General features: G+C 40.0%; 2 protein-coding genes across 3 annotated transcripts; one reads left to right on the top strand and one right to left on the bottom strand.

The window, feature by feature from the left end:
• Positions 1–1,547: 1,547 nt before the first annotated feature.
• Positions 1,548–14,954, bottom strand: RAD1 (RAD1 checkpoint DNA exonuclease). Of its 2 annotated transcripts, none has more exons than XM_070743475.1 (6): positions 14,776–14,954; positions 12,488–12,730; positions 9,873–9,981; positions 6,813–7,071; positions 5,870–5,968; positions 1,548–2,575 (listed from the first exon to the last, which is right to left on the bottom strand). In XM_070743475.1, exons 1-6 carry the CDS (start codon positions 14,809–14,811, stop codon positions 2,392–2,394), a joined length of 930 nt encoding a protein of 309 aa, XP_070599576.1. In that variant the 5' UTR covers positions 14,812–14,954; the 3' UTR covers positions 1,548–2,391. The 2 variants fall into 2 exon arrangements, with proteins under 2 accessions (XP_070599576.1, XP_070599577.1); XM_070743476.1 differs by having other exon boundaries at positions 14,771–14,837.
• BRIX1 (biogenesis of ribosomes BRX1) lies at positions 14,797–26,302 on the top strand. Its single transcript, XM_070743477.1, has 10 exons — positions 14,797–15,059; positions 18,210–18,321; positions 18,772–18,815; positions 19,049–19,119; positions 19,467–19,516; positions 20,719–20,792; positions 20,890–20,940; positions 21,685–21,786; positions 23,406–23,534; positions 25,887–26,302. Exons 1-10 carry the CDS (start codon positions 14,892–14,894, stop codon positions 26,157–26,159), a joined length of 1,074 nt encoding a protein of 357 aa, XP_070599578.1. The 5' UTR covers positions 14,797–14,891; the 3' UTR covers positions 26,160–26,302.
• Positions 26,303–27,564: the final 1,262 nt, after the last annotated feature.

The raw sequence follows: 27,564 nt of genomic DNA, 5'->3' as shown, positions 1-27,564 counted from the left end.
GGGTACCATTTGTTGAGGGTCAAGGGAAATGGAGGGCTTTGCCTTCTCTTTCTGCTCAAGATCCCCATGGACAATTGGTAGGCCACTGTGTGACACAGAATGCTGGACTCGATAGGCTTTGGTCCGATTCAGCAGGGCTCTTCCTATGGCTGCGCCCACCTCCTGCAACCCTCTGCCAATGAAAATTGAGCTTGGGAGGGCTGCCAGCGGCCCTCCCCAGCTGTTTTTGCTGGCCAAGGCACCAAGGACCAGTCCTTCGCTGTTTCCAGGGCAGCCATGTGAGTCCGATCTAAGCCCGCAGGCCTTGAGTTTGACACACCTGTGCCACACACCATAATGCAGGTCATTTAGTTTGGATTTAATTTATTGCAGAAGCTCAGCCAAGTGGGATCAGCATACTCACACAACTTTACTATGAAAGGATACAAATATCTTGATTTGTAAGTTCCCTATGAAACGTTTGAAGATACGTGGATTTCAACTCACCAATTTTTTTACTACATACCCATGCCAAGGTAGATTCCCTATTTGGTCATTTCTTTGGCCAAAGTAGGCACATCAGCTTCTCTATACACTGAAAGTCCTGTCAACTAAGTTTGGGGTTTCAATGGTAGTACTGATCTCCAGAGGTGGTTGGTGACCAGAAGAAAGGATGACTAATAGTTGTTGTTATTATTATTATTATTATTATTATTATTATTATTATTATTATTAATTAGATTTGTATGCCGCCCTCTCCATAGACTCGGAGCGGCTCACAACAGTAATAAAACAATACATGGTAACAAATCTAATAATTAAAATCTAAAATAACAGTTTTACATTACAAAGTCTTAAAAAAACCCCAATAGATAAAATTATTATTATTATTATTATTTTTTATTTTTTAAAATTGGATTTGTATGCCACCCCTCTCCGTAGACATACACACCCACAGTCATATCATGCACAAAGTTACATAGGCAATAGGGGGATGTCTTAGTTCCCCCAAGCCTGACAACAGAAGTGGGTTTTAAGGAGTTTACGGGTATATTTTGTCTACATTTATTCTTGCAATGACACTTAGCACCTAACTGAATTTTAGAATCATCTCTTTAAATTAGTTAATGGATTTCCATCATCCTTTTTCTGCTGGGGGAGGGAGAAGTATTTTCTGTCCCCAATTTATTTATTTATTGGATTTGTATGCCGCCCCTCTCTTGTCTGGTCTTTTGTACATTCCAACTGAACCATCATGAGAAAAGACAAAAGTAGCTTCAGAGGAAGGAGAGATTATATAAATTATCCTGCCCCTTTCATTTTTCATCCAATTCCGCCTCGCCTCCTCACCCCACTGAATCATTTCTCAAGCATATTGATGACCTTTTAAAAGTAAAATGTTGAGTTTCTCCTAGGTTCTAAACGGTGGTGCTAATTTCTTTCTTCTGTTTGCTTGGATAGAGAGGCAGCCTGAAAGTAGGGAGTGGTCCCTAGTACATAATCAAGAAAATGGAGACAAGATTGCCCGTTACTTTGACAAAAAAATAAAAAATAAATAAATAACGACATTTAAAGTTATTTCTGAAAATGTATTTTGTGGTATACAAAATGGGAAATATATCCATTCAGAATTCGTCATACTTTCTGGATTCAAATATACAAAGTATGTGATACAACATAGTTTTGTTGTTTTGCCATTATCTTCTGCCAGAAATGAATTAGTGGCTCCTTTCAGCTCTGTTTCACAGGCTCATTTCAAGCTTGTACAATGGGAAGGTAAGCCCCACTGTTACAAATGTCCCTTCTCATTTTTATTTTCCGATAACTTAAATGAAAATACTTTTGGCTTTACTCTGCCCTCCTTTTGGAGGCAAAGCAAAACCTTTGTCTGGAAAAATAATACAGTAGTACCTCTAGATACGAGCTGCTCTACATGCGAGTATTTCAAGATACGAGCCACGAGGGGAGAGACATTTCTGTTCTAGTTCCGAGCTGAAATTCGGGATACGAGCCGAGCGTCCACTAGGTGGCGCAAGAATCCTTGCTTTTGGTTATCTCGGAGGGGAAAAACAACGTCTAAAGCGATTTGTTCCAGATACGAGTTGCCTTGACATACAAGCTCCCTTCTGGAACGAATTATGCTCGTATCTAGGGGTACTACTGTATTCTCATTCTAGAACCTGACCCTCCGTATTACACACATAACTCCACGGGTATTTACAGCAACTTTTTCAAAGCATGTTGTTGTCTCCATCTGCATTTTTTTGTCATCTTCATTTAACTACCTCTCCCAATTCCCCTAATACCAGGTGTGGCTCGGGAATGTTCTCATCTCTGGCCTTGCAGTTGGGTTCTTCTTGTTCCTGACAGCCCTTGAACTAAACAGTTTTCTCAGTTGCGTTTTCATTATAGCTATAGTTCTGCTTCTGCCACCTCCTCATCGGGACAACAGTAATATTCCACAAAGCATATATCTCCATCTTCGTTCCTGATCATATATTGCAATGAAAGAAAACCTTGGTTATCTGTCCGAATGGATACCTTGCAAGACAGAGCTAATGCTTTAATTGATGGCTTGAGTAATGATATCTTGTATCTGTGAAAAAGAAAGGTATAATTCAAGTATAAACTAGGTGTAAAGTGACTGCCAGCAAACCCAACCTTACACAAATAGTATTTTTTTGGGGGGGTGGTAAAATCCTTTCCCCTGTTCTGCCTGGCGTGACAGCTGAGCAGTGATTAATTCATTTATTTATTTATTTAATAATCAAATTTGTATGCTGCCCCTCTCCGCAGACTCGGGGCGGCTAACAACAGTAATAAAACAATATAAACAAATCTAATATTTAAGTTAATTTTAAAAAGAAACCCCAATTTAAGAGACCAATCATACATACAGACATACCATGCATAATTTTTTTCTAAGCCTAGGGGGAAGGGAATATCTCTGCCTGACGACAGAGGTGGGTTTTAAGGAGCTTACGAAAGGCAACGAGGGTGGGGGCAACTCTGATATCTGGGGGGAGTTGGTTCCAGAGAGCCGGGGCCTCCACAGAGAAGGCTCTTCCCCTGGGTCCTGCCAAACGGCCTTGTTTAGTCGACGGGACCCGGAGAAGGCCAACTCTGTGGGACCTAACTGGTCGCTGGGATTTGTGCGGCAGAAAGCGGTCCCAGAGGTATTCTGGTCCGATGCTATGAAGGGCTTTATAGGTCATAACCAACACTTTGAATTGTGACCGGAAACCGATCGGCAACCAATGCAGACTGCGGATTAAGGTCAAAATCAAATACACAGACTATAGTTTCAGAAACACCAAAATATATTTCCTTAACAAATTGGCTGAGAGTTGCAATTATGCCAAAAGAATGTCTGTTTACTGCCAAAGAGTCTGAGTTATCTTCAAGGCCGATAACAAATGTCCACCCACCCACCCTCAAAGGTTTGTAAATAATGTCTCTGAACTGGGCTGAAGCAAGGGTACTCACTCTTTTTTGCAATAGCTACAGTCTTTCATAAAACAATTGTCCAAAGGTGGAGTTTCTCCAAGTATGCAGGGATGTTGATTTAGAGAAAAACTCTGGATCTGTTTCTTTTTCTCTGTTAAACCACGAACGATAACTCCTGCAAAGAACATTCCCACAAACCTCCCCTTTTATGCATGCGGCAGAATTCTCTATGACTCTCAGCTGTGATCAAGACCTCCTCCTGCGTCTGCAAAACTGTTCCTGTTTCCTCCTAATCCTTCGCACACGCACATTCAGGATTGGATCATTAATGACCCCTTCCTCATCTGACCCAGACAAGGCCCTAGTTGTGGGTTCCATAGGCACTGCAGAGGCCTCCACCTGTATCTCTCCAGAACCTTCATCTCGGAGCGGCAATGTGATTAGCACATTCACACAACTTCACCCTGGAAGGTCACACCTGTTCTGTCTGGACGGGGCAATGATCAGAAATAAAGAGCCACACACGCTTTTCAAAATTTGATCATAGGCAAAATCTATTGGTAAAACAAACCATGCGATCCACAGGTTAATTCTAAGGAATTTCATGCTGGCAGCAGTTTGGTCTCTAATGAGCTGGAGATAAGAAATCCCGGGCTGCGAGCCAGAGAGCTAAAAATCTTAGTCCTTGAAGTGTTTCTGGCAGCTTGGATAAAACTTACAATTCAGGAAAACTTTGCAAAGCATAACATAGGCATGAAGGAAAAGGATTTGAATTCAGAAAGTCCTCTCAGCTTCGATTCTTCAGCAGCAATGATGAGGAATGTTGTTCGCCACACTCACTTGCCCTTAGAAAGTCCCTTATATACTGGCAAGGCGTGGCCAAGTGTCCCATTGATCTAGTAGTGCCACCCCCCTTCTTTTCAGATATTAATGTCTAGACCAGTGATTTTCAACCTTTTTTCAGCCGCGGCACATTTTTTACATTTACAAAATCCTGGGGCACACCACCAACCAAAAGGACACAAAACGACACTCTAAAACACTCTCCTCTCTTTTTACATCCCTGTCTCCTCCCCCTCTTGTGTGTGTGTGTGTATATATACTCTTGAACCATTTCCAAAAATAGGTGAGGGCTGGGGGGGTTTCTCTCTTACTTTTTGGGTGCTTTTTATCATATGCTTTAAATCAAGAGTCCCTTCTCTCTCTCTCTCTTTTGTTTCTCTCTCTTTCATCTCATTCTCTGTCTCAATCATTTTCTCATTTCTCTTTTTTCCTCCCCTCTTTGCTCATTTCTCTCTCTCTCTCTCTCTTGCTTTCTTGCTATCTCTTTCTCTCTCTCTTGCTTGCTTGCTTTCTCACTCTTGCTTTCTTTCTTTCTTTCTCTCTTTCTCTCTCTCTCTTCCTTTCTCTCTCTCTCTTTCTCTCTCTCTCTTTCTTTCTCTCTCACACTCTTTCTCTCTCTCTCTTTCTCTCACTCTTTCTCTCTCTCTCTCACTCTCTTTCTCTCTCTCAGCAAAAAGTTGTGAGACCAGAACCGGAGCTTCCTTCTTCGCAGCACACCTGACCATGTCTCGCGGCACACTAGTGTGCCACGGCACACTGGTTGAAAAACACTGGTCTAGACCACGTTCTCCTGACCCTTGCATCTAACAGGGGGTCCTCCTCCTCTAAATCCCCATCGTCCTCTGACTCACTCAAACCCATAACTGGGGGTGCTACAGTCTCTGGTGGTTCCTCAGTCCCTGACTCTGCTTCACTCTCACTCTCGGACTCAGATAACACTGGCCTGCGATGCCAGTACTCATCCATCTCCTGGTCCTCAAAATCCGTGGAAAGCTGAGCCGGACGTGAACCCCTCACAACAACACCTATCTGGTTTTGTGGTTTCCCTGTAACACAGTGTTTCTCGATCATAGCAACTTGAAGATGTGTGAACTTCAACTCCCAGAATTCCCCAGCCAGCATGCGAAATGTAACTGAACTCCCACAGAAAACCACACTCCCAACCAAAACTGGCTGGACAACCTACTGTATATAAACAGGGAGCAAAACCCATATCATTCTCACTAATGGTATTACCTAGTTGGGTAATGAAATGTTCAGAGAGCACCAAGGCTCCACAGATCAATCCTGAGATGCATATATTCCTCCCCCCCCCCCCCCCTGCTCCCCAAATATCCAAAATCTCATAGTACTGCTAGATTTCTTAATATCATTTCTGATTTGGGGCTTTTTTAAAAATGTTTTGACTGTGCAGGATAACATGGCTGGCATTCAACACCAAAAACAATAACCAATCCCGCTACAAAAATTTCAATTAAGTGATATTGTTTACCTTTCTGGCCAGGGATATGCAGTCTAGGATAAATAAATATTAAAACTTGCATGATACAAATGGTCTCTGCTAATACTTGGAAGGTAAATAATGCATTGGGTAGCTCACCTGTTTGTTTGTGTTTCATTACAATGAAAAGCTTCAATAAGGTCAGAATCTTTGGGGTAATCCAGGTGAGTGCTTCCAGCATTCCCAAAAGTAGATAATCTTAAGAAGAAAAGACGGAGTAATAAAAATAGCAATATTGCATACATAAACACAATATATGACAAAATTGAGCAAATCTAATTCAGAATTCGTTGTTAACATTCTACAAATTATTGAAAAATTATGCCTAGCATCAAAGTCTGAAAATACTAAATATTTTTGTCCAACTGTTGCAAAGGGGTACTAAGAGAAAGGAAGATGAATGGCTACTACTGAACTTGATTTTCATTTTGGGATTATTTTTTTATTTTATTTTAATTATTTTATTATTTAGATTTGTATGCCGCCCCTCTCCGCAGACTCGGGGCGGCTCACAGCAAAATACAACAAATCATGACAAATCCAAATAAATTTAAAATATTTAAAAAGATTTAAAAAGAACCCCATTACTAGGATTTAAGGAGCAAAATATGTCTGTTTTATGGAATTTGATGCACTGATTCCAAAAATATGCTTAGTTTTGCTCTATCCCATGAAGTGTCGATACAGAAACATTTTTGTTATTACGTTATTTCTGATATGTAGATTACTGTTTACTTAATGTCACCAGTATATTTCCTATACGATGCTGCTCTGTGGAAACTATACCGGCTACAGAAAAACTATATACATTTTTGAAATCAAAACAAAAAAATGATTCAGAAAAGTACAAGGTTAAGTGTGATGAATACAAAAAAAAAATTATCCTTCTTCCATATAGTGTAGTGTATTTTTAAAAATTGTGTAATCATCGCAGTTGACCTTGTACTTGGTGTATATTGCATTTTTTTTAATGTATATATTCAACAAAGATTATTTAAAACAAAAAAGATATTTTTTTGTACACCTGTGTTATTTTTACTACCTGAAATAAGGTTTGTCTGGGGACATTGTAATCTGCAGCACTTTACTGGTCATATCTAGTTCGGAAAACGCTTCTCGGAGCCCCTCTGATTGCAGGATAATTTTATTTACAACATTAGTACTGCAGAAGTCAAAATCGAGAATCTCTTCAGGTTCTTGAGTGTTGATTTTACATTCAGTCACCACCCCTCCTTCCTCCAGGTAGAGGGTTAGAGGGTAGCCATATCCCTGATAACACATCCGAAGGGCTGTTTGAGTTCCTGAAATGGAGGGAGAAAAAACACCCTATTATAATATTGCAACTATTCCTATTCAGTAAAGCTGGGCAGTGTTTGGATTTAAAGCAAAAATTGTTAAGAGTAGCGTTTTGCAGAAGATGTATAGCCCAACCACCCAGCCACAGACCAAGATTGAAGTCCTGAATAAGTACAATGTTGCAGGAGATCTTGAGATATATTATCATTATTATTATTATTATTATTATTATTATTATTATTATTATTATTTATTAGATTTGTATGCCGCCCCTCTCTGAAGACTCGGGGCGGCTCACAACAGTAATAAAAACAATATAGTAGTGGAACAAATCTAATATTAAAAAACATATAAAAACCTATCATTATTTAAAAAACCAAACAGCACATTCATACCAAACATAAAACAAAGTATAAAAAAAGCCTGGGGGAAAGGTGTCTCAATTCGCCCATGCCTGTTGGTATAAGTCATCTTTCAGCTGTGGCGAGGGGGGCGTTTGCCCAGGTTCACCTGGTGCACCAGTTGCGGCCCTATTTGGACAGGGAGTCATTGCTCACAGTCACTCATGCCTTCATCACCTCAAGGCTCGACTACTGTAACGCTCTCTACATGGGGCTACCTTTGAAAAGTGTTCGGAAACTTCAGATCATGCAGAATGCGGCTGCGAGAGCCATCGTGGGGCTTCTTAGATTCGCCCATGTTTCTGCAACACTCCGCGGCCTGCACTGGCTGCCGATCAATTTCCGTGTTGGTAATGACCTTTAAAGCCCTACATGTCATTGAGCCAGAATACATCCGGAACCGCCTTCTACCGCACAAATCCCAGGAGCTGATAAGGTCTCACAGAGTTGGCCTTCTCCGGGTCCCGTCGACCAAACAATGTCGTTTGGCGGGCCCCAGGGGAACAGCCTTCTCTGTGGCGGCCCCGGCCCTCTGGAATCAACTCCCCCCAGAGATTAGAACGGCCCCCACCCTCCTTGTCTTTCGCAAATTACTCAAGACCCACCTTTGTCGCCAGGCATGGGGGAGTTAGGATATTCCTTCCCCTAGGCCATTACAAGTTATGTATGGTATGTTTGTGTGTATGTTTGGTTTTTATAATAAGGGTTTTTAGTTTTTTTATTAAATTGCATTGTTACATGTTATTTTTTATCATTGTTGTTAGCCGCCCCAAGTCTGCGGAGAGGGGCGGCATACAAATCCAATAAATAAATAAATAAATAAATGAGTGAGTGAGTGAGTGAGTCTTGAGTAGTTGGCAGGATTGTGTGGCTGGTATTTGTAACTACAGCATGGCCTTGGAAAAAAGCAGGGTTTGGCAACAGCTGTGCAAGTGGGCTGTTAGTCCTCCAAAACATCTTTCTGCTTTTTACTCTTTTACAAACTTTTATGCCTTCAAGTCACTTTTGACCAGTGACAGGCTGCAAAAATTTTTACTACCACACTATGGGCGTGGCTTATTGTGTGAGTGTGGCTTGCCTGCCATGTGACCAGGTGGGAGTGGCTTGAAAATCATGTGACCGGGGTGTGGCTTAAAGGTCACATGACTGGCTTAAAAGTGGCCAACTTAATGTAACTCACTTCAAGGGTTTGGGTTAGGGGCTTCTCCTCGCCTCAAACAGATACAATTTCCCTATCTATTTACTATTACTGAACATCTAAATTATACTATTTACTTCTATATATATATGCCATATGTGTACATACATATTACACACAGGCACACAAAATATACATTATCTACTATATAAACTGTATGTGTATGTACACACATGCACGCACGCACAGCTCTTCTAACATTATATACATTCAAACTCATTTACTGTGCTAGGAAAAACATACCCAGAGCCCAAAAGGGGAAAAAAGAAAAAAATTCAAAATTTTTCTACTGGTTCTCCGTACCTGACCAAATTTTTCTACCGGTTCTGCGCACATGAGCATAGCTGTAGGTGCCCATCACTGCTTTTGACTGTTATAGGCTGCCTAGAAGGTCTCTACAATTTTCTTGGTAAGGTTTTTCAGAAGTGCCTTGACACTGCCTGATTCTTAGAACTGAGTATATGTGACTGGCCCAAAGTCACCTTGTTGGTTTCATGCATCAGGCAATAAGGCAAACTGCACTGCAAAATGACCACATTCCTTCCTGATCAATCCATCGGTTGCCGATCAGTTTCCGGTCACAATTCAAAGTGTTGGTTATGACCTATAAAGCCCTTCATGGCACCGGACCAGATTATCTCCGGGACCGCCTTCTGCCACACGAATCCCAACGACCGATTAGGTCCCACAGAGTGGGCCTTCTCCGGGTCCCATCAGCTAAACAATGTCGTTTGGCGGGACCCAGGAGAAGAGCCTTCTCTGTGGCGGCCCCGGCCCTCTGGAACCAACTCCCCCCAGAGATCAGAATTGCCCCCACCCTCCTCGCCTTTCGTAAGCTCCTTAAAACCCACCTCTGCCGTCAGGCACGGGGGAATTGAGATATCCTTTCCCCCTGGGCCTCTACAATTTATGCATGGTATGTCTGTATGTATGTCTGGTTTTTATAATAAGGGTTTTTTAGTTGTTTTATTATTGGATTGCTACATACTGTTTTTATCACTGTTGTTAGCCGCCCCGAGTCCACGGAGAAGGGCGGCATATAAATCCAATCAATCAATAAAATCAGTAGAATTTTGGAAGTAGATATTAAACATATTGTTATGGGCAAATATAAGGCATCTTCAATAATTCACAATTCAGGATAATTTTCATACACTCCTAAGAAACAAGTTGGTATCATTCAGTACAACATAAACTCACACAATACCTGGCAAAGAATTTGTTCCAAAGATGGTCAAACAGTCCAAAAGCACAGACAGATTGATTCTGAACGTCACAGATTCCTCCCGCACTACAAATTCTTGGAAAACTGCAGCCTGTAAATTAACAAATCCAGAAACCATAATTAATATAAAAAGTGCAATCCGGTGCTGTTTATTAAGAGATAGATCAAACAGAGAAACAGCATGTGGAACTGATAATTTTCAATAAGACACAGGAGCAAGGCTGTGATGATTAGCTTGACATCAGTTATAGTTAAAATGATGGAGACTCTACTCAAAAAGAGGATAAATCAGCACCTAAAAAACAATAACTTATTGGACCCAAATCAGCATGGCTTTACTGAAGGCAAATCATGTCAGACTAATCTCATTGATTTCTTTGACTATGTCACAAAGGTGTTGGATCAAGGTGGTGCTGTGGATATTGCCTATCTGGACTTCAGCAAAGCCTTTGATACGGTTCCACATAAAGAGCTGATAGATAAATTAGTGAAGATTGGACTTAATCCCTGGATAGTTCAGTGGATTTCAAGCTGGCTGAAGCATAGACATCAGAGAGTTATTGTTAATGGTGAATATTCTGAGCAGAGACAGGTTACAAGCGGTGTGCCACAAGGGTCTGTTCTGGGTCCTGTTCTTTTTAATATGTTTGTGAGTGACATAGGGGAAGGTTTGGTAGGGAAGGTTTGCCTATTTGCCGATGACTCTAAAGTGTGCAATAGGGTTGATATTCCTGGAGGGGTCTGTAATATGGTAAATGATTTAGCTTTACTAGATAAATGGTCAAAGCAATGGAAACTGCAGTTTAATGTTTCCAAATGTAAAATAATGCACTTGGGGAAAAGGAATCCTCAATCTGAGCATTGTATTGGCAGTTCTGTGTTAGCAAAAACTTCAGAAGAGAGGGATTTAGGGGTAGTGATTTCTGACAGTCTCAAAATGGGTGAGCAGTGTGGTCGGGCGGTTGGAAAAGCAAGTAGGATGCTTGGCTGCATAGCTATAGGTATAACAAGCGGGAAGAGGGAGATTGTGATCCCCTTATATAGAGCGCTGGTGAGACCACATTTGGAGTACTGTGTTCAGTTCTGGAGACCTCACCTACAAAAAGATATTGACAAAATTGAACGGGTCCAAAGACGGGCTACAAGAATGGTGGAAGGTCTTAAGCATAAAATGAATCAGGAAAGACAATGAACTCAATCTCTATAGTCTGGAGGACAGAAGGAAAAGGGGGGACATGATCGAAACATTTAAATATGTTAAAGGGTTAAATAAGGTTCAGCAGGGAAGTGTTTTTAATAGGAAAGTGAACACAAGAACAAGGGGACACAATCTGAAGTTAGTTGGGGGAAAGATCACAGGCAACATGAGAAAATATTATTTTGCTGAAAGAGTAGTAGATCCTTGGAACAAACTTCCAGCAGACGTGGTTGGTAAATCCACAGTAACTGAATTTAAACATGCCTGGGATAAACATATATCCATTGTAAGATAAAATACAGGAAATAGTATAAGGGCAGACTAGATGGACCATGAGGTCTTTTTCTGCCGTCAGTCTTCTATGTTTCTATTAAAGAAAGTTTAGTACAAATGCTGCTACAATGTCACACACAGCAGGTCTAGAACAACTATTTATTTTCAAAATATCCTCTCTTGCATATATACAAAAACTACTATAAATTACAACTTCTGTTATTAAATGTGTGTATATTACAACAGATTCCATGGTTCAACCACTTCAAAATAGCTTAAAGAGTTCCCTCTGCTGGAAATAAGATATGCGGAGATATTACAGCAGGATTGTTTTCATTTGTTAGAACATGTCATTTCTTTTGGAAGTCTTATATGGGTTGTCTCACACACACATATCCATTTTTTTTAGTTGAACTAAAATTCTTCGTAAGTGTTAGCTCTGGCCCAGCTCCTGCCCCAAGGAATGTGAAGGTGAATGTGGGAGAGACATCCACATGCCGCAGGCCTGTTTTGCTCCCAGTAGAATCTGCCGACAAATCTCCTCTGACCAAGGAAGCGTGAGTGACAGGGAAGAGGGGAGTTTGGCAGACAGCCCAGGAGGAGATCGTCATCTGTATCATCCCTGGATTCTGAACAAGAATTAATGACACATCCACGCGTGCGTAGAGTGATGCATAGGAGACAACAACTGAAGGATTATTACAAGAGAAAATGAGGCCACCTGTGGTTGGGTGGAGCTGCTGTAATTAGTGCTACAGATAAAAGTGCAGCCTGGTGTTTTAGCCTCATGGCAGTTTATCTGATTCATTGTTTCATCAAGATCGTGATTTTTGCTCTTCAGGATTGTGTGTGTGGACTCTCTGGTCTTTAGAATTGGACTCAATTTCCCAGTTATTGGGTGAGCAATTGGACTGCATTTCACCTGTGCCTTGTGTGTACCAGAAAATCCCTTTGACATTTAAAAAGGGAGCTGTTTCTGTTTTTCTGTTTATAAAAACTTTTGGGTTTTCCTTTTATTGTGTGGTGTGTGTCTTCCTGGACTAATTGCCCTGTAATTACGGGCGGTTGAGACACGCTGGCAGAACAGTAAATCTGTAGAAAAGAAATCCTATGGTCTAACTCTAACCTGAATAAAAGCATTGGCTTGCAAAGACTTTGCATTTTCCACCGTGACTTTGAGTCCATTTGATGTAGCGAAGCAAGTAGAGTGGTCTCTGAAATGAATGGCTTTCAAAATATTGGAGAGGTTTCTGACATTATCAAGAGTTGCTACCAGAACACTCTTCTCTTTGCCTGTTTCGGGCTGGGTTGAGAAGGACATGGCTGCAAGGCACCCCCAAAGCCCTCCTGGGAGAGCCAAAGAAAGAATCTGTAAAAAAGCCAAACACAGCTGAAACAGATATGACTCCATGCAACATACTTGTTTTTAAGCAACAATTATATTACAATGATATCTCATCTTAGGAACTTAATTGGTTCCGGGATGAGGTTTGTAAGGTAAAAAGTTTGTAAGATGAAACAATGTTTCCCATAGGGATCAATGGAAAAGCGATTAATGCGTGCAAGCTCAAAACTCATCCCTTTTGCCAGCCGAAGCGCCCGTTTTTGCGCTGCTGGGATTCCCCTGAGGCTCCCCTCCACGGGAAACCTCACCTCCGGACTTCCGTGTTTTTGCGATGCTGCAGGGGAATCCCAGCAGCGCAAAAACAGGTGCTTCGCTGGCAACGGAAATCTGGAGGTGGGGTTTCCAGCGAGGGGAGGCTCAGCGAAATTGCAGCATCACAAAAACACGGAAGTCCTCGAAACCCCACCTCCGGGCTTCCGTGTTTTTGCAATGCTGCGATTTCGCTGAGGCTCCCCTCACTGAGAAACCCCACCTCTGGACTTCCGTTGCCAGTGATGTGCCCGTTTTTGCGCTGCTGGGATTCCCTTGCAAGCATCGCAAAAACACGGAAGTCCCGGGGTGGTGTTTCCCATGGAGGGGAGCCTCAGGGGAATCCCAGCAGCGCAAAAAGGGGTGCTTCGCTGGCAACAGAAGTCCAGAGGCGGGGCATCCAAATGTTGGCGGCTTGGGTTTGTAAGGTGAAAATAGTTTGGAAGAAGAGGCAAAAAAATCTTAAACTCCGGGTTTGTATCTCGAAAAGTTTGTATGACGAGGGGTTTGTAAGACGAGGTATCACTGTAGTCTAAGATTCTTTTGAAGCAGTAATTATACTATATTCTAAGACTCTGTACAGCAGGGTCCCCAATCTTTTGGGCCTCAGGGACCACCAAGGTCATACTTTTAAATCCTGCGAACCACCAAATTCATAATTTTAAGTCCCGCAGGCTACTTATATGATTTTTTAAAAGATAAATACATTTGTAAAATAATGATCAGAGAACTTAAATGACCAGAGAAGTTAAAATATGAAATGCACCTATTTAACATAACAGAATGATAAATGCTTATTTAATTATAACAAAATGGTAAATGTTATTTAATCGTAACAAAATCTTTAAAGGTTGTTTAATTGTAACAAAATTATTAAAGGTGATGCAATTATTACAAAATAATTGTAACTTATTTGACGGTGGCTTGCTGATGTTGGGAAAATCAGCCCCATATTCCAGAGCTGCAGCTGTAGTCCCTTCCCTTCCCTCCCTTCCCTTCCCTTTCTCTTCTTCCTTTCCTTTCCTCTTCTTCCTTTCCTTTCCTATTCCTAAGAGGTCTATATGGGCTGTGCATAAGTGCACCAATGTACCTACCACCCCGTCTTAATTTCCCCATTTATTGGTATCTATTTCCTGTTTCATAATCATGTTTATACTTATATCTGTTATCTTAACCATGCTTGACAAATAAATAAATATCAACCAATCAATCAATGCTTGGAATGCTCTACCTGCCACTCTGGTTTCTTCCCCAAACCCAAAAAATGTTAACTTTAGACCAGGGCCCTAAAACCTTGGCAACTTTAAGCCTGGAGGACTTCCAGCAAAGTCCTCCAGCAAAGCTGGCTGGGGTATGGGGAATTCTGGGAATTGAAGTCTTCCAGCAAAGCTGGCTGGGTAATTCTGGGAGTTGAAGTCCTCCAGGCTTAAAGTTGTGAAGGTCGGAGCCCCCTGCGTTAGACCATCTACTGTTGACCTCACCCCATTCCTAAGAGGTCTGTAAGGGGCGTGCAAAAGCGTACCAGTCTGCCCACTATCCTTGTCCTATTTTCCCCTATTTATTCGTATCTTTGCAATGCAAACGATATTGCTTTTTATATAGAGCCGCAGAAGCTATCCGTTTTTTTAAAAAAAAAAAATTAATTGCAATGCTTTTAAAGTTTAACAAAAAATAAACAATTCTTTTTTTAAAAAAAGGTAACCCGGGTTAAGCCTATGGTAACATTAAATTCATTAGGGAAGCAATAAAACATACGGTACATTCCACCCAGGAAACGAGCCGAGCTTTCCCAGCATTCCCAGCGCTGAAAACTCTATCGTACTTTCAGCCGCGCCTGAAAGATCCTAGAGCGGTCAAAAGGGAGGCCGAAAGCAAAATGGCGGCGACCAAGAGACGGCGTGGAGCCGGCAAAGCCACCGCAGCCGGACCGAAGAAAAAACGCGCGAAGGGAGCTTTGGAAGGGAAGGAGAGCGAGGAGGCCGAGACGGGTCCGTCCTCCGGGCCGAGCCAGGATGAATTCCACATCCCTCCGCCGGTCTCGCAGGTATGGGATGCCACGAGGGGGTTTGTGCAGCGGAGGCTGCGGATGCCTCTGCGCCCTTTTTCCTTCCCGAGGTTGAACCACCCGAGTCTTTCTCGGCCGGGTAATGCCAGCTGTACCTCGGAGTGTGTGCAAATTGTCTCTGGAAACGTGGGGCTGGTTACAACGGAAGGCCTGCTTTTCCCTTTAGTAGATAGAATAGAATAAAGTGAGCTGGAAAGGGATCTCGGAGGTCTTCTAGTCCGGCCCTCTGCTCAAGCAGGAGAACCTATATCATTTTAGATAAGTAACTGTCCCTAGACTCTTATTAAAAACCTCCAGTGATGAAGAACCCACAACGCCTGGTTAGATTTGATTAACAGAGTTGGAAGGGATTTTGGAAGTCATGTAGTCCAAACACCACTACCACCATCCTCAAACCAGAGACCTTATGCCAGTGGTTTTCAACCTTTCTAATGCCACGACCCCTTAATACAGTTCCTCATATTGTGGTGACCCCCAACCATAAATCTAGCACCAATTCTCCCAACAGAGCTTTAAGATGATTGGCAGGAAGATCAGAGGGGCACCCCCACTGTAACCGCCTGATTGGTTGGATTATAAAAATATGTTCCAAGGTGCCAGAATAGAAGCTTTAGTTCCTAACACCATTGGAAATTTGTCTTTTCCTGTGGCCTTAGGCGACCCCTGTGAAATGGTCGTTGGCCCCCCCAAAAGGGTCCCGACCCCCAGGTTGAGTCCATTGCCCTACACTATCTCGGACAAATGACAGTCCAGTCTCTTCTTGAAAGGTTCCAGTGATGAAGCTCCCACAACTTCCAAAGGCAAGCTGTTCCATTGGTTGATTGCTGTCAAAAAGTTCCTCCTTATTTCTAGGTTGAATCTCTCGTTGAGATCTCTTCCATTCATTATTCTTTGTCTTGCCTTCAGGTGCCTTGGAAAATAGCTTGACCCCTTCCTCTCTGTGGCAGCCCCTCAAATATTGGAACAATGCTGTCATGTCTCCCCTGGTCCTTCTCTTCTCTTGACTAGCCATGCCCAGTTTCTGCAACCGCTCTTCATATGTTTTAGCCTCATCCTGGTTGCTCTCCTATGCACTTTTTCTACAGTCTCAACTTTTTTTATATAGTGGGGTGACCAAAACTGAATGCAAGCCATTTCACTCATTAATTGTACTCACTGTGAGGAAGTTTCTCCTTAATTCCAGGTTGCTTCTCTCCTTGGTTGGTTTCCAACCATTCCTGCTTTGGAGAAATATTTGAGCCCCATCTTCTGAAAATTTGATGAGTTTCCCCTCTATTCTCTCATCTAAGTCATTTAGGAAGATATTGAAGAGTACTGGGCCTAAGATGGAGCTTAGTGGTACCCCACTACATATTTCTCTCCATCAAGGATTATTCATGGAGTACAGTTTATCAGAGAAACTATAGATCCATCTGGTGCTAATGTCTAATATTTGTTATTGAATAATATTTGAATGAGTTGAGCTTTGAATTAATTTTATCAAGGCTGGAAGTGAGCGGAGGATATCTTGTGGGTGAGCTGTAACTCTCTACCCCACCCCACCCCGTCTGAAACTGGAAGGTCTTTGAGTTAATAATTTAATGGCATTACAGATAGTCCTCGACTTGCAACAGTTCATTTAGTAACTGTTCGGAGTGACAACGGCACTGAAAAAAGTGACTTACAACTGCTTTTCACACATACGACGATTGTACCATCCCCGTGGTCATATGTTCAAAATTCAGAGGCTTGGCACATGGTTCATGGTTCATTCCTACATAGGAGTCATTGAGTCTGTCATCTACACCTCTATAACTGTCTGGTTTGGTTCTGCACAGACTTCAGAGGATAATCAGAAATGCAGAAAAAACAATTGCTGCCAACCTGCCTTCCATTGAGGTCCTGTATACTGCACGAGTCAAAAAGTGGGCTGTAAAAATATTTACTGACCCATCACATCCTGGACATAAACTGTTTCAACTCCTACCCTCAAAACGACGCTATAGAGCACACCAAGACAACTAGAGCACACCAAGACAACTAGACACAAGAATATTTTTTCCCAAATGCCATCACTCTGCTAAACAAATAATTCCCTCAACACTGTCAAACTATTTACTAAGTCTGCACTACTATTACTACTAGTTTTTCTCATTATTCCCATCACCCATCTTCTCTCACTTATGACTGTTTAACTAATTTGTTGCTTGTATCCTTGAGATTTTATTAATATTGATTGTTCCCTGATTGTTTATTTGTACCCTGTGACAATCATTAAGTGTTGTACCTCATGATTGTTGACAAATGTACCTTTTCTTTTTATGTCCATTGGGAGCATATGCACCAAAGACAAATTCCTTGTGTGTTCAATCCCACTTGGCCAATAAAGAAATTCTGTTCTATTCTATTCTATTCTATTCTATTCTATTCTAGACAGTTGCAGTATCCCTGAATTGTGTGATCATCTTTTGCAACCCCCTGACAAACAAAGTCAGTGGGGGATCCAGGTTCACTTAATAACCAGGTTGCTGACTCAACAACTGCACTGCTTCACCTAACAACTGTGTCAAGAAAAGTCGTAAAGTGGGACAAATGTTAAATGTTTCACTTAGCAACATACATTTTGGGCTCAATTGTGTTTGTAACTCGAGGACTACCTATATAATGAAAGACTTTTAATGCTCCTATATCCTACCTTTTGGGAGGGTGTTTTTGGCCAAGGCAGTTCTGTCTATAGTTCTGCCTTGGGGGACTGTGTAGAGGGATTAGTGATTATCCTCCTTTAGTAGCAAGAATAATTTTTTATATGATTGCAGGCTTCCTTAAGGGGTCTTGGACTTTGGCTTTGAAAAGTATTTCTAAGGTTAGGGCAGTGTTTCTCAACTTTAAGATGAGTGGATTTCAACTCCCAAAATTCCCCAGTCACCATGAACTTCACATATTTTCAAAGTGCAGGGCGTGACCAATACTTAATTATTGTTCATTTTTTTTAATCTGAGATTTTAAAGCCTCTGCCAGATACTTTGTCATATTGCACTGTTTTCTTTTACATGAAATAATTTATCCTTAGTATATTAAACCACTGCTTTGGTTAAATGGTTTAATTTTGTTTTTTCTTAACTGGGTCATGCCAATGCTTCTGTTTTCCAGGGTAAATGGAAGAACAAAGAGAGGGTCCTCATTTTTTCTTCCAGAGGAATAAATTTTCGGACAAGGCATCTAATGAAGGATTTGCGTACATTAATGCCTCATTCTAAAGCAGGTAGATTCTGATTTTACTTGTATTACATCTCTGTCTTTTTAGTTAGATGCTTATTATTTTAATTTATAAACACCTGCACAAATGTGTACACTAGGAATGATTAGTTTCTGAAAAGATGCTGGAGTTGGAACAAAACTGAGCGAATCAGTAGTTATATAATTATACATATTGTTGCCTCCTCTTAAAGCCAGCTAGCTTTTCCCCCCCTGCCCTTTACAAAAGTAAATAGCAGATGCTATGCTAAACAATATGTGAATATTAAACATGTTTCAATTTTGCAGATACTAGGAAATAAATACATTAAAAAACTTGAAATAAGCATCACTATAAACTAAATGTATCAAAAGAATTATTATGAATATTAATTTTTGAGGGAATCTTCAGTACTGTATCTGTAAAATTCTATATTCTTGAAGTTTATAAACTTAAAATATGGTTTTTGTGTTTTAGATACCAAAATGGACAGGAAAGACAAACTATTTATCATTAATGAGGTAAGTTATATAAATGTTCTGCCTTTTCCAACTCACTAATTGATTGTCCTGGTGGACTGGGAATTTAACTCTACCTTTTGCTGTGTCTAAACTTTCCACTGGGCCTTATTATAAATTCCAAACTTGAGGATTATATAAAACAAGTGATAAAAACCTTTTTTATTCTAGATATTAGATAAAAACAATGAAACACTCTTCTTTGGTCTGAATATTGTTTTTCTTACTTTACATAGGTCTGTGAAATGAAGAATTGCAATAAGTGCATATTTTTTGAAGCCAAAAAGAAGCAAGATCTTTACGTTTGGTGAGAAACACTTCTACCTATATATTCCGATTATTGATACCTAGACAATATGTGACCTGTGCACTTTAACTCCCATGCTAATTCTGGGAATTGTAAAGTTGCAAGTCCATCCCTTCCTAGAGGTTTGGATGTTCCTACTCCAAAAATAAGCCAAAACAACATTGTAATGGCAATTTGAAAACAATGGCAAAACTGCAAGAGCCTATTTGAGGCACTTTCAGGCATCTCTTATCAAAAGTGTTGTCTGTTATATTCAAAACATTATACCGTGGGACAATTACTAAGGAACTGCAATTACCAAAGAAAGGCTAATTTTTTTTTCTAACCATCTTCCATAACTGTTTTAGGCTTTCAAATGTCCCCCATGGACCATCAGCCAAGTTTCTAGTCCAAAATGGTAAGTACAGCTACCTACTGAGTGAAATCTTTTCTAATACAATCATGATATTTTAACTGCTTCCAAACAACCCACAAAAAATAGGGTAATTACATTGGGCATTTGCAAAAATTAGTCTTGTAGATCAGGGGTCTCCAATCTTGGCAACTTTAAGACTTGTGGACTTCAAACAGACTCAAATTCAACCCTGATAAGACGGAGTGGCGGTGGGTTTTGCCTCCCAAGGACAATTCCATCTGTCCATCCATTACCCTGGGGGGGAGTCACTCCGCAACTTGGGCGTCCTCGATCCACAGCTCACATTAGAGAAACATCTTTCATCTGTGGCGAGGGGGGCGTTTGCCCAGGTTCACCTGGTGCACCAGTTGCAGCCCTATCTGGATCGGGAGTCATTGCTCACAGTCACTCATGCCCTCATCACCTCGAGGCTCGACTACTGTAATGCTACCTTTGAAAAGTGTTCGGAAACTTCAGATCATGCAGAATGCAGCTGCAAGAGCAATCATGGGCTTCCCTAAATATGCCCATGTCACACCAACACTCCGCAGTCTGCATTGGTTGCCGATCATTTTGCGGTCACAATTCAAAGTGTTGGTTATGACCTATAAAGCCCTTCATGGCACTGGGCCAGATTATCTCAGGGACCGCCTTCTGCCGCACGAATCCCAGCGACCAGTTAGGCCCCACAGAGTGGGCCTTCTCCGGGTCCCGTCAACTAAACAATGTCGTTTGGCGGGTCCCAGGGGAAGAGCCTTCTCTGCGGCGGCCCCGACCCTCTGGAACCAACTCCCCCCAGAGATTAGAATAGCCCCCACCCTCCTTGCCTTTCGTAAGCTCCTCAAAACCCATATCTGCCGTCAGGCATGGGGGAACTAAGATATTCTTCCCCCTAGGCTTCTACAATTTATGCATGGTATATTTGTATGTATGATTGGTTTTATAACAAGGGTTTTTAGCTGCTTTACTATTGGATTTTCACATTCTGTTTTTATCACTGTTGTTAGCCGCCCCGAGTCCACGGAGAGGGGCGGCATATAAATCCAGTAAGTAAGTAAGTAAGTAAGTAAGTTCACAAGTCTTAAAGTTGCCAAGGTTGAAAACCCCTGTTGTAGATTGATCAGCTGCTACACTGTTTTATTCTTTTAAACAATTTCCCCACATAACAGGCAGTACATTCTTAACTGTACTTAATATCATTACAGTTCACACATTGGCTGAGTTGAAGATGACTGGAAACTGTTTGAGAGGTTCTCGACCTATTCTTTCTTTCGATCCAGTAAGAATAAACTTGCAGTTATGGGACTATTCTACTTTACGGTCTATCATTCTCATGTTTTGCTCCTTATTCCTAAACATTATTATTTCTTTCATAGATATTTGACCAGAAACCGCATTATGCTTTGTTGAAAGAGCTATTTATTCAGGTCTGTGTATATTTATTTATTCCTAAGGGGCAGTCTTCCCTCTATAATGATGTGTTTTTGATTTAGAATCCTTTCATCCGGATTTTATATACTTATTTGAGGAACAAGGTTTTATTAGACTTGTAGTAGGTATAACTTGTGCTCCTACTTCAGTAGGAACTACACATTATACATTAATATTAGCCTTCACAAGACTGTGTCCACAAGAAATACAACAGTAAGACCTGAAGAATTCAGATGAGATTTGATTTTCCATATTTTCCCTCCACTTCTGTGAACATAATTGAACTAAGTGTGCTGTAATTCATTTTTTCAATGTCTCCATTATATGTACTAGTTGACATCATACTCTGTAGCAGTATTTCCCAACCTTGGCAACTTGAAGATATCTAGACTTCAACTCCCAGAATTCCCCAGCCAGCAAATGCTGGCTGGGGAATTCTGGGAGTTGAAGTCCAGATATCTTCAAGTTGCCAAGGTTGGGAAGCACTGCTCTGTAGAAACCAAGAGTGCCAAGACAGAAGTTAATGTTGAAGTTGCCTTCAACAAACTTTCAGAAAGTAGACAATCTTTGTATTATGAAAACAGGGGAAGAAATTACAGCCTGACTTCATGATAAACAATTTTGTGTTTGAAGTATTTTAATAGCAACAAATTGACCAGGCAAATGAAATGTGTTATCTTTGTGGTATCCTTCTGGGACCATAATTGTATTGACTTAATACTGTCATTTCTCTTGACTAGATTTTTAGTACTCCACAGTATCATCCCAGGAGTCAACCTTTTGTAGATCACGTTTTCACATTCTCCATCACAGATGAGAGGGTCTGGTTTCGAAATTATCAGGTTAGTTCCCGCTTTGTTTATGGGCGCTAGTCAACAATAGTGACAGGAACTCATTAGACCTCTGGCCTCTGAAAAATAACAGGACCATTGAGTTCCAACCGATAAGAGGTTAAATGGCTTTTTTCCCTTCCACTAGATTAGCTTTGAATGATTTTTATATATATATATATATATATATATATATATATATATATATATATATATATATATATATATATATATATATATATATAATATATATTAATTAAAACTTTCAATAAAATTCATCTGATGATGTCAACAACAAAGCCAGGAATCTGAATTTGATAGTCATATATGTAACAATGGTGCATAGAATTACAGTAATACAGTGGTACCTCTACCTAAGAATGCCGCTACTTACAAACTTTTCTAGATAAGAACCAGGTATTCAAGGATTTTTTGCCTCTTCTCAAAAACCATTTTCCACTTACAAACCTGAGCCTCCGAAACTGTAACCGGAAAAGGCATGGAGAAGCCTCTGTGGGGCCTCTCTAGGAATCTCCTGGGAGGAAACAGGGCCAGAAAGGCATGGAGAGAAGCCTCAATGGGGCCTCTCTAGGAATCTCCTGGGAGGAAACAGGAACCCTACCCTCCCTGTGGTTTCCCCAATCACACACATTATTTGCTTTTACATTGATTCCTATGGGAAAAATTGCTTCTTCTTCCAAACTTTTCTACTTAAGAACCTGGTCATGGAACGAATGAAGTTCGTAAGTAGAGATACCACTGTAATTGTAAAATCCATCCTAAGCAAGTTCTGAGTTTATCTGCTTCTCATTTTTTGCTTTTTGTTTTGCACAATTCCAACAGGACTGGAAGAATTGTTTTCCTTCAGATTAATTTAGCTGCTCAGAGTCCATTTGGAGTGAGCGGCATATACAGTAAATGCAACAAACAAATAAAATTATTAACTGATTTCTCTCCCCCCCCCCCCCCAGTTTGTTATTCTGTACAGGGACAAATTGTGAAATTTAATTGGAAGTCTAATGAAAGAATTAAATAAGAATTCTTTGTTTTGTTGTTTAAAAACATAGTAATTAATCAGAGCTTGGAATTTATTTGTTTTGTTTATCAAATTTGTATGCTGTCAAATCTCATAAGATATTGGAAAGTGCATTTACACAAATTCAATTGTTGATGTGGCAGTGTTCAGAAGGAAAACACAAAATTTGAACTTAAAGCTTGCTCAAGCTGATTTATATAATGACAAGCCATATATAATGGTGACATAGTTACTGAATCATATTTCAATTTCATGCTGCAAGCAATGGCTTTCTCTTCCAGTGATAATTTTCCACTGACCTTGTACTTTTCAGGGCTTTTTTCTGGGTCAAGAAAAGATGGATTAAATCTCATGTGTTTGGGTTATAAAAGTCTTTAAACTCCTGTATAATAAAACCAGGAAGATTTGGGTTTACTGATGTTGAAGAACCTGGTAAAAATAGATAGTAGAAAAGGATATTTAAGCATCTACATTAAGCATCTACATGGTGCTTCAAAGTTCTAATCAGAGTAAAATGTTAACACATTGGATCAAATGGTGCTAAATACTTTGATTCCAAGTGCCAGAACATCCCATTGTTTTGTTTCTGTTACAGGTCATAGAAGAAGATGGAGCTCTTGTTGAGATTGGGCCTCGTTTTGTGCTTAACCTAATCAAGATCTTCCAGGGAAGCTTTGGAGGACAAACCCTGTATCAAAACCCTCATTACCAGTCTCCAAACATGGTAATACTATATTCTTTTTGATAACTCTGGCCCTTTTTTTAAGGTATTCAGCTAAGTACCTAAGAAATCAGCTGGAATCATCTCCCCCCTCCCCCCCAGAGATTCGTACTGCTCCCACCCTCCTTGCCTTCCGAAAGAGTTTAAAAACTCATATTTCCCACCAGGCCTGGGGTTTCTAGATCTTCCCCCTGACCAATGAATGTTTTTTAGTATGATTGTCGAATGAATGGTTAATAGAAGTTTTTTAAATTAGAATTTTTAGGATTGTTTTTTAATGTATTATTTAATTGGATTGCTTATTGTTTCTTGTATATGCTGTGAGCCACCCCGAGTCCTCAGAGAGGGGTGGCATACAAATCCAATAAAATAAAATAAATAAATACTCGAAGTGATTTATGCTGAAGGAGAAGGGAGCACAACTCCCTTCTCCAATATAAAATGCTGTACATTATAGATTGGGTTGAGAGAGAGTAATTAGTCCAGGGTCTTCCAGCAAGATTCCCTGGCTGATGCTGGACTTGGGTCTTCATACCTAGTATCATTCTGTCTCTCACTTACTACAACTTGACTGGTTACCCTATTAATGGTTTGCGATTGTGCAGCTATGGCTATCCAATCTCAAACCATTAATAAAAATATCAGTATTTTGTTTCCCCCCCCAATATTCTACCATGCTGAGTTGTCTCTTAATGACTATTGCACTTGCCCGATAGTTCGTCTTGGGTGGTTTCTTTAATCTTTATTTAAAAGGCAGTGTGTCAGGCTGAATCCATTGTTTTGAGTTAGAGATTTTGGCCTGCCACAAGTAGAATAGTACTGTGGGAATTGGGGGGGGGGGGGTTTGCATGAGAGGGAAAAACACTAGCCACAACAAATTCTTTCCAAAGATTCAAGGTCATCCTTTGTTCAGGGCAAGCTGGAAGTACAGGGGAGGATTGTGGAGGTTGAGAAAACCGAGGTGGTCCATGTGATGAACTTGTGGGTGTGGGCACAAGGGATGAACCTTAACCTAGGTGGAGAACTGTAGGAACAGTTAGTATTGGGTTGATTACAGTTTGTAACCACATGACTCTGTTAATAAATTGGAACTTGGAAGAAGGCCAAGGTTTAGACTCCGATTTATTTCTCTGATGTTATTTGGAATGCTGAGACGATGATTACTTTACATGTTATATATCTAAAATACATTATATCTGCAAGCTGCTGTATCAACTTCAGTAAAGTTTTTTAAACTGCTGGCTGTTGGCTCACAGTTACTTTGAGTCAATCTCAAGATAATTGAAACAAGTATTCTATTTCCGTTGATTATTAATCTGGTCAGATTAGCTTGTTACATTTTTCTTTAAACACTTGATATTCTGTGCACTTAGAGTAATTTGCACAGAAATGTATTAGAATGCATGTACTAAAAATGTGTACATTTGTACAAATTTACTTGTAAAATTATATTTTATATTTGGTATGTATGACGTGTTGTTTGGTTTTTAAATATGATAGGGTTTTATATGCTTCTTTTTTAATATTAGATTTGTTTCACTATAATATTTTTATTATTGTTGTAAGCCACCCCAAGTCTTCGGAGAGGGGCGGCATACAAATCTAATAAATTATTATTATTATTATTGTTATTAATATTATTATTGTTGTTATTATTATTAACAATGGCTCTTTTGCTAAAATTACAAAATAAGTTTAGATTGAAACTACTAACTAGGAACAGTGCACAGGCTTCAGTATCTTGTTGCATTGTGTGATGTAATTTCAATGTCTACACCTTTGGTGGACATTCATGTTCATTATTTGATATAGCAGACACAGCATAATACAATAAGTTGTATAATATTATGGTTTCAGGTAATATGCCTGAAAGTATTGTAATGCAATCTCTTTAGATATTAGAACTGGAGAAGTAAGTTCAAATTTATCCTCAACTATGGAACCCATTGGGTAGCTATGGGCCAGCCAATACATCGCTCAACTCATCCTTATCTCGCAGGATCATTACTGTAGAGAAAAGGAATTTATATAAACTACCCAAGTTCCTGGACAAAAGATGAAATATCAATCAATGCAAGTTAATAAAATTTCTAGAAACTGAAACTGGCAAGGGGGAGAAACTGATGCCAGATATTCTTTGCACATTGGGGGCCCTGGTCCTACCCCTGGAATATTCTGGTTCAGTTGCACAAAACTATTTGAACTATCTGCAGAGCTTTTTCAATTGCCATAGAAAAACCTCAAATTAGTTAGACTGGGGTGGTGGTGGTGTCTTACTTGATATTTGCAGCTTTCTAATGTTTTTCATTGCCTTACAATATGCATACTGATTTGCTTTTATTCTTATTATTACAGCATCGTCGGGAATTAAGACTGGCTCTAGTTGCTAAATTTAGAGAAAAGCAAAACATGAAAGAGTTACAGAAATTGAAGAGCAAGGAAGACCAAGCGCTCATTCCTAAAGATCCCACCGAGGAAGTTTTTGAAATACCAGCTGAAGAAAAGCCAATGGAGATAGAACTGGTGAGGCCGGAACCAAAAATGAGTTTGAAAAAGAAAAAGAAGAAAGTACACCAACGACAGAGGAAGTGGAATAGAAAGCTTGGCAGAATTAGAGTACAGAATTAGAACTTTGAAAAAAAGATGGACATTAAGTGGACTTTATAATACGGGAGTTTAATCAGTTACTATGCTACTTTTCTAATCAAGTTATTTACTGTAGCATCATGTTGTAATCACTTATTGGCTGGTATTAAATATTTTTACAAAAATATTTTTTTTGGCTTTTCTTATTTAAAAAAGGAAGTTGCTGATAGATACAATACAGAGTTAGAGAGAGCCAGTGGCTCTAGCAATTTATCTCCAAGCTACTTTGAAAAGTAGCCCACTGGAAAAAATGAAACTTCTCTTAACCCACTTTTTGAAAAATAAACTCAATCATAAATCAACTGAACACTGAGAAATCATCCATTCAACTTTCCAATAGTTTAATGATTGAAATGCCTTCTTAGTTTGACTATGTCAAACCGAAGACTAAGACTATGTTTTCCTGCATTTTTTGCTGTAGATGTCCTACAATAATTCCTACCTGAAAATTCGTGATAACACTTAACCCTGTATTATAGAGGCTGTTTACTTTTTATCAGTGAGGGAGAACTTTTTTCTTATTAATAGCTGGAGGTAAAATTTCACATGTATACATATGCTCAACTGAGAGTCTTCAGTCTCCCAATTTTTTCTTGTATTTACCAGTTTTGGGCAGCATTCCAATTGCTTTTTCATAAAAAATAGGAAAAAGACAAGACTTACAGATTAGGTTTATACAGTAGGGGTTGGTTTGCTTTAGAAGTCATGAATAAGTGCTTTGAGAAATGCACAAGAGAACAGCACTTTAAAGCAGTTTTTTTTCCCCTGCATGAGTTTGAAAAAATGTAAACTGAATGAGCGTTGAAGAAATACAAACCTGCTTTAAAAGTAGTGTGCTCCTTTGTATTTCAAATACAGTGGTACCTCTACCTAAGAAAGGCTCTACTTACGAACTTTTCTAGATAAGAACCAGGTATTTAAGATTTTTTTGCCTCTTCTCAAGAACTGTTTTTACATGTTGTGAGCCGCCCCGAGTCTTCGGAGAGGGGCGGCATACAAATCTAAGTAATAAAATAAAATAAATAATAAATAATAAACCATTTTCCATTTACAAACTCGAGCCTCCAAAACTAACCGGAAAAGGCAGGGAGAAGCCTCTGTGGAGCCTTGGTGACTTTAGGACTTTATTTATTTCTTTATTTTGTCCAATACACAATAATACACAATGAAGGTTATAGAGGATATAGTAGAGAAGATATATGAGATATAGGAGACTATAGGACAGAGGACGGAAGGCACTCTAGTGCACTTATGTACGCCCCTTACTGACCTCTTAGGAATCTGGAGAGGTCAACCGTGGATAGTCTAAGGGTAAAATGTTGGGGGTTAGGGGATGATACTACAGAGTCCGGTAATGAGTTCCACGCTTCGACAACTCGATTACTAA

This window comes from Erythrolamprus reginae, chromosome 2 (assembly GCF_031021105.1).
Source record: "Erythrolamprus reginae isolate rEryReg1 chromosome 2, rEryReg1.hap1, whole genome shotgun sequence".
In the NCBI taxonomy this organism is placed as follows: Eukaryota; Metazoa; Chordata; class Lepidosauria; order Squamata; family Dipsadidae; genus Erythrolamprus; species Erythrolamprus reginae.
Note: the sequence above shows the minus strand (reverse complement) of the source record. Positions and strands in the feature narration are given on the sequence as shown.

Bases quoted from the DNA above. Each gene is read 5' to 3' on its own strand.
- RAD1 (XM_070743475.1), bottom strand. From the start codon at position 14,811: ATGCTGGGAAAGCTCGGCTCGTTTCCTGGGTGGAAT. The intron at 7,072-9,872 runs GTATTGTGTGAG...CCTCCATTTCAG, and splicing joins TGGAACAAATTCTTTGCCAG to GAACTCAAACAGCCCTTCGG. The intron at 5,969-6,812 runs GTAGTAAAAATA...TTTCTTCTTAAG, and splicing joins CCAGACAAACCTTATTTCAG to ATTATCTACTTTTGGGAATG.
- BRIX1 (XM_070743477.1), top strand. From the start codon at position 14,892: ATGGCGGCGACCAAGAGACGGCGTGGAGCCGGCAAAGCCACCGCAGCC. The intron at 19,517-20,718 runs GTAAGTACAGCT...ATATCATTACAG, and splicing joins CAAGTTTCTAGTCCAAAATG to TTCACACATTGGCTGAGTTG. The intron at 20,793-20,889 runs GTAAGAATAAAC...TTTCTTTCATAG, and splicing joins CTATTCTTTCTTTCGATCCA to ATATTTGACCAGAAACCGCA.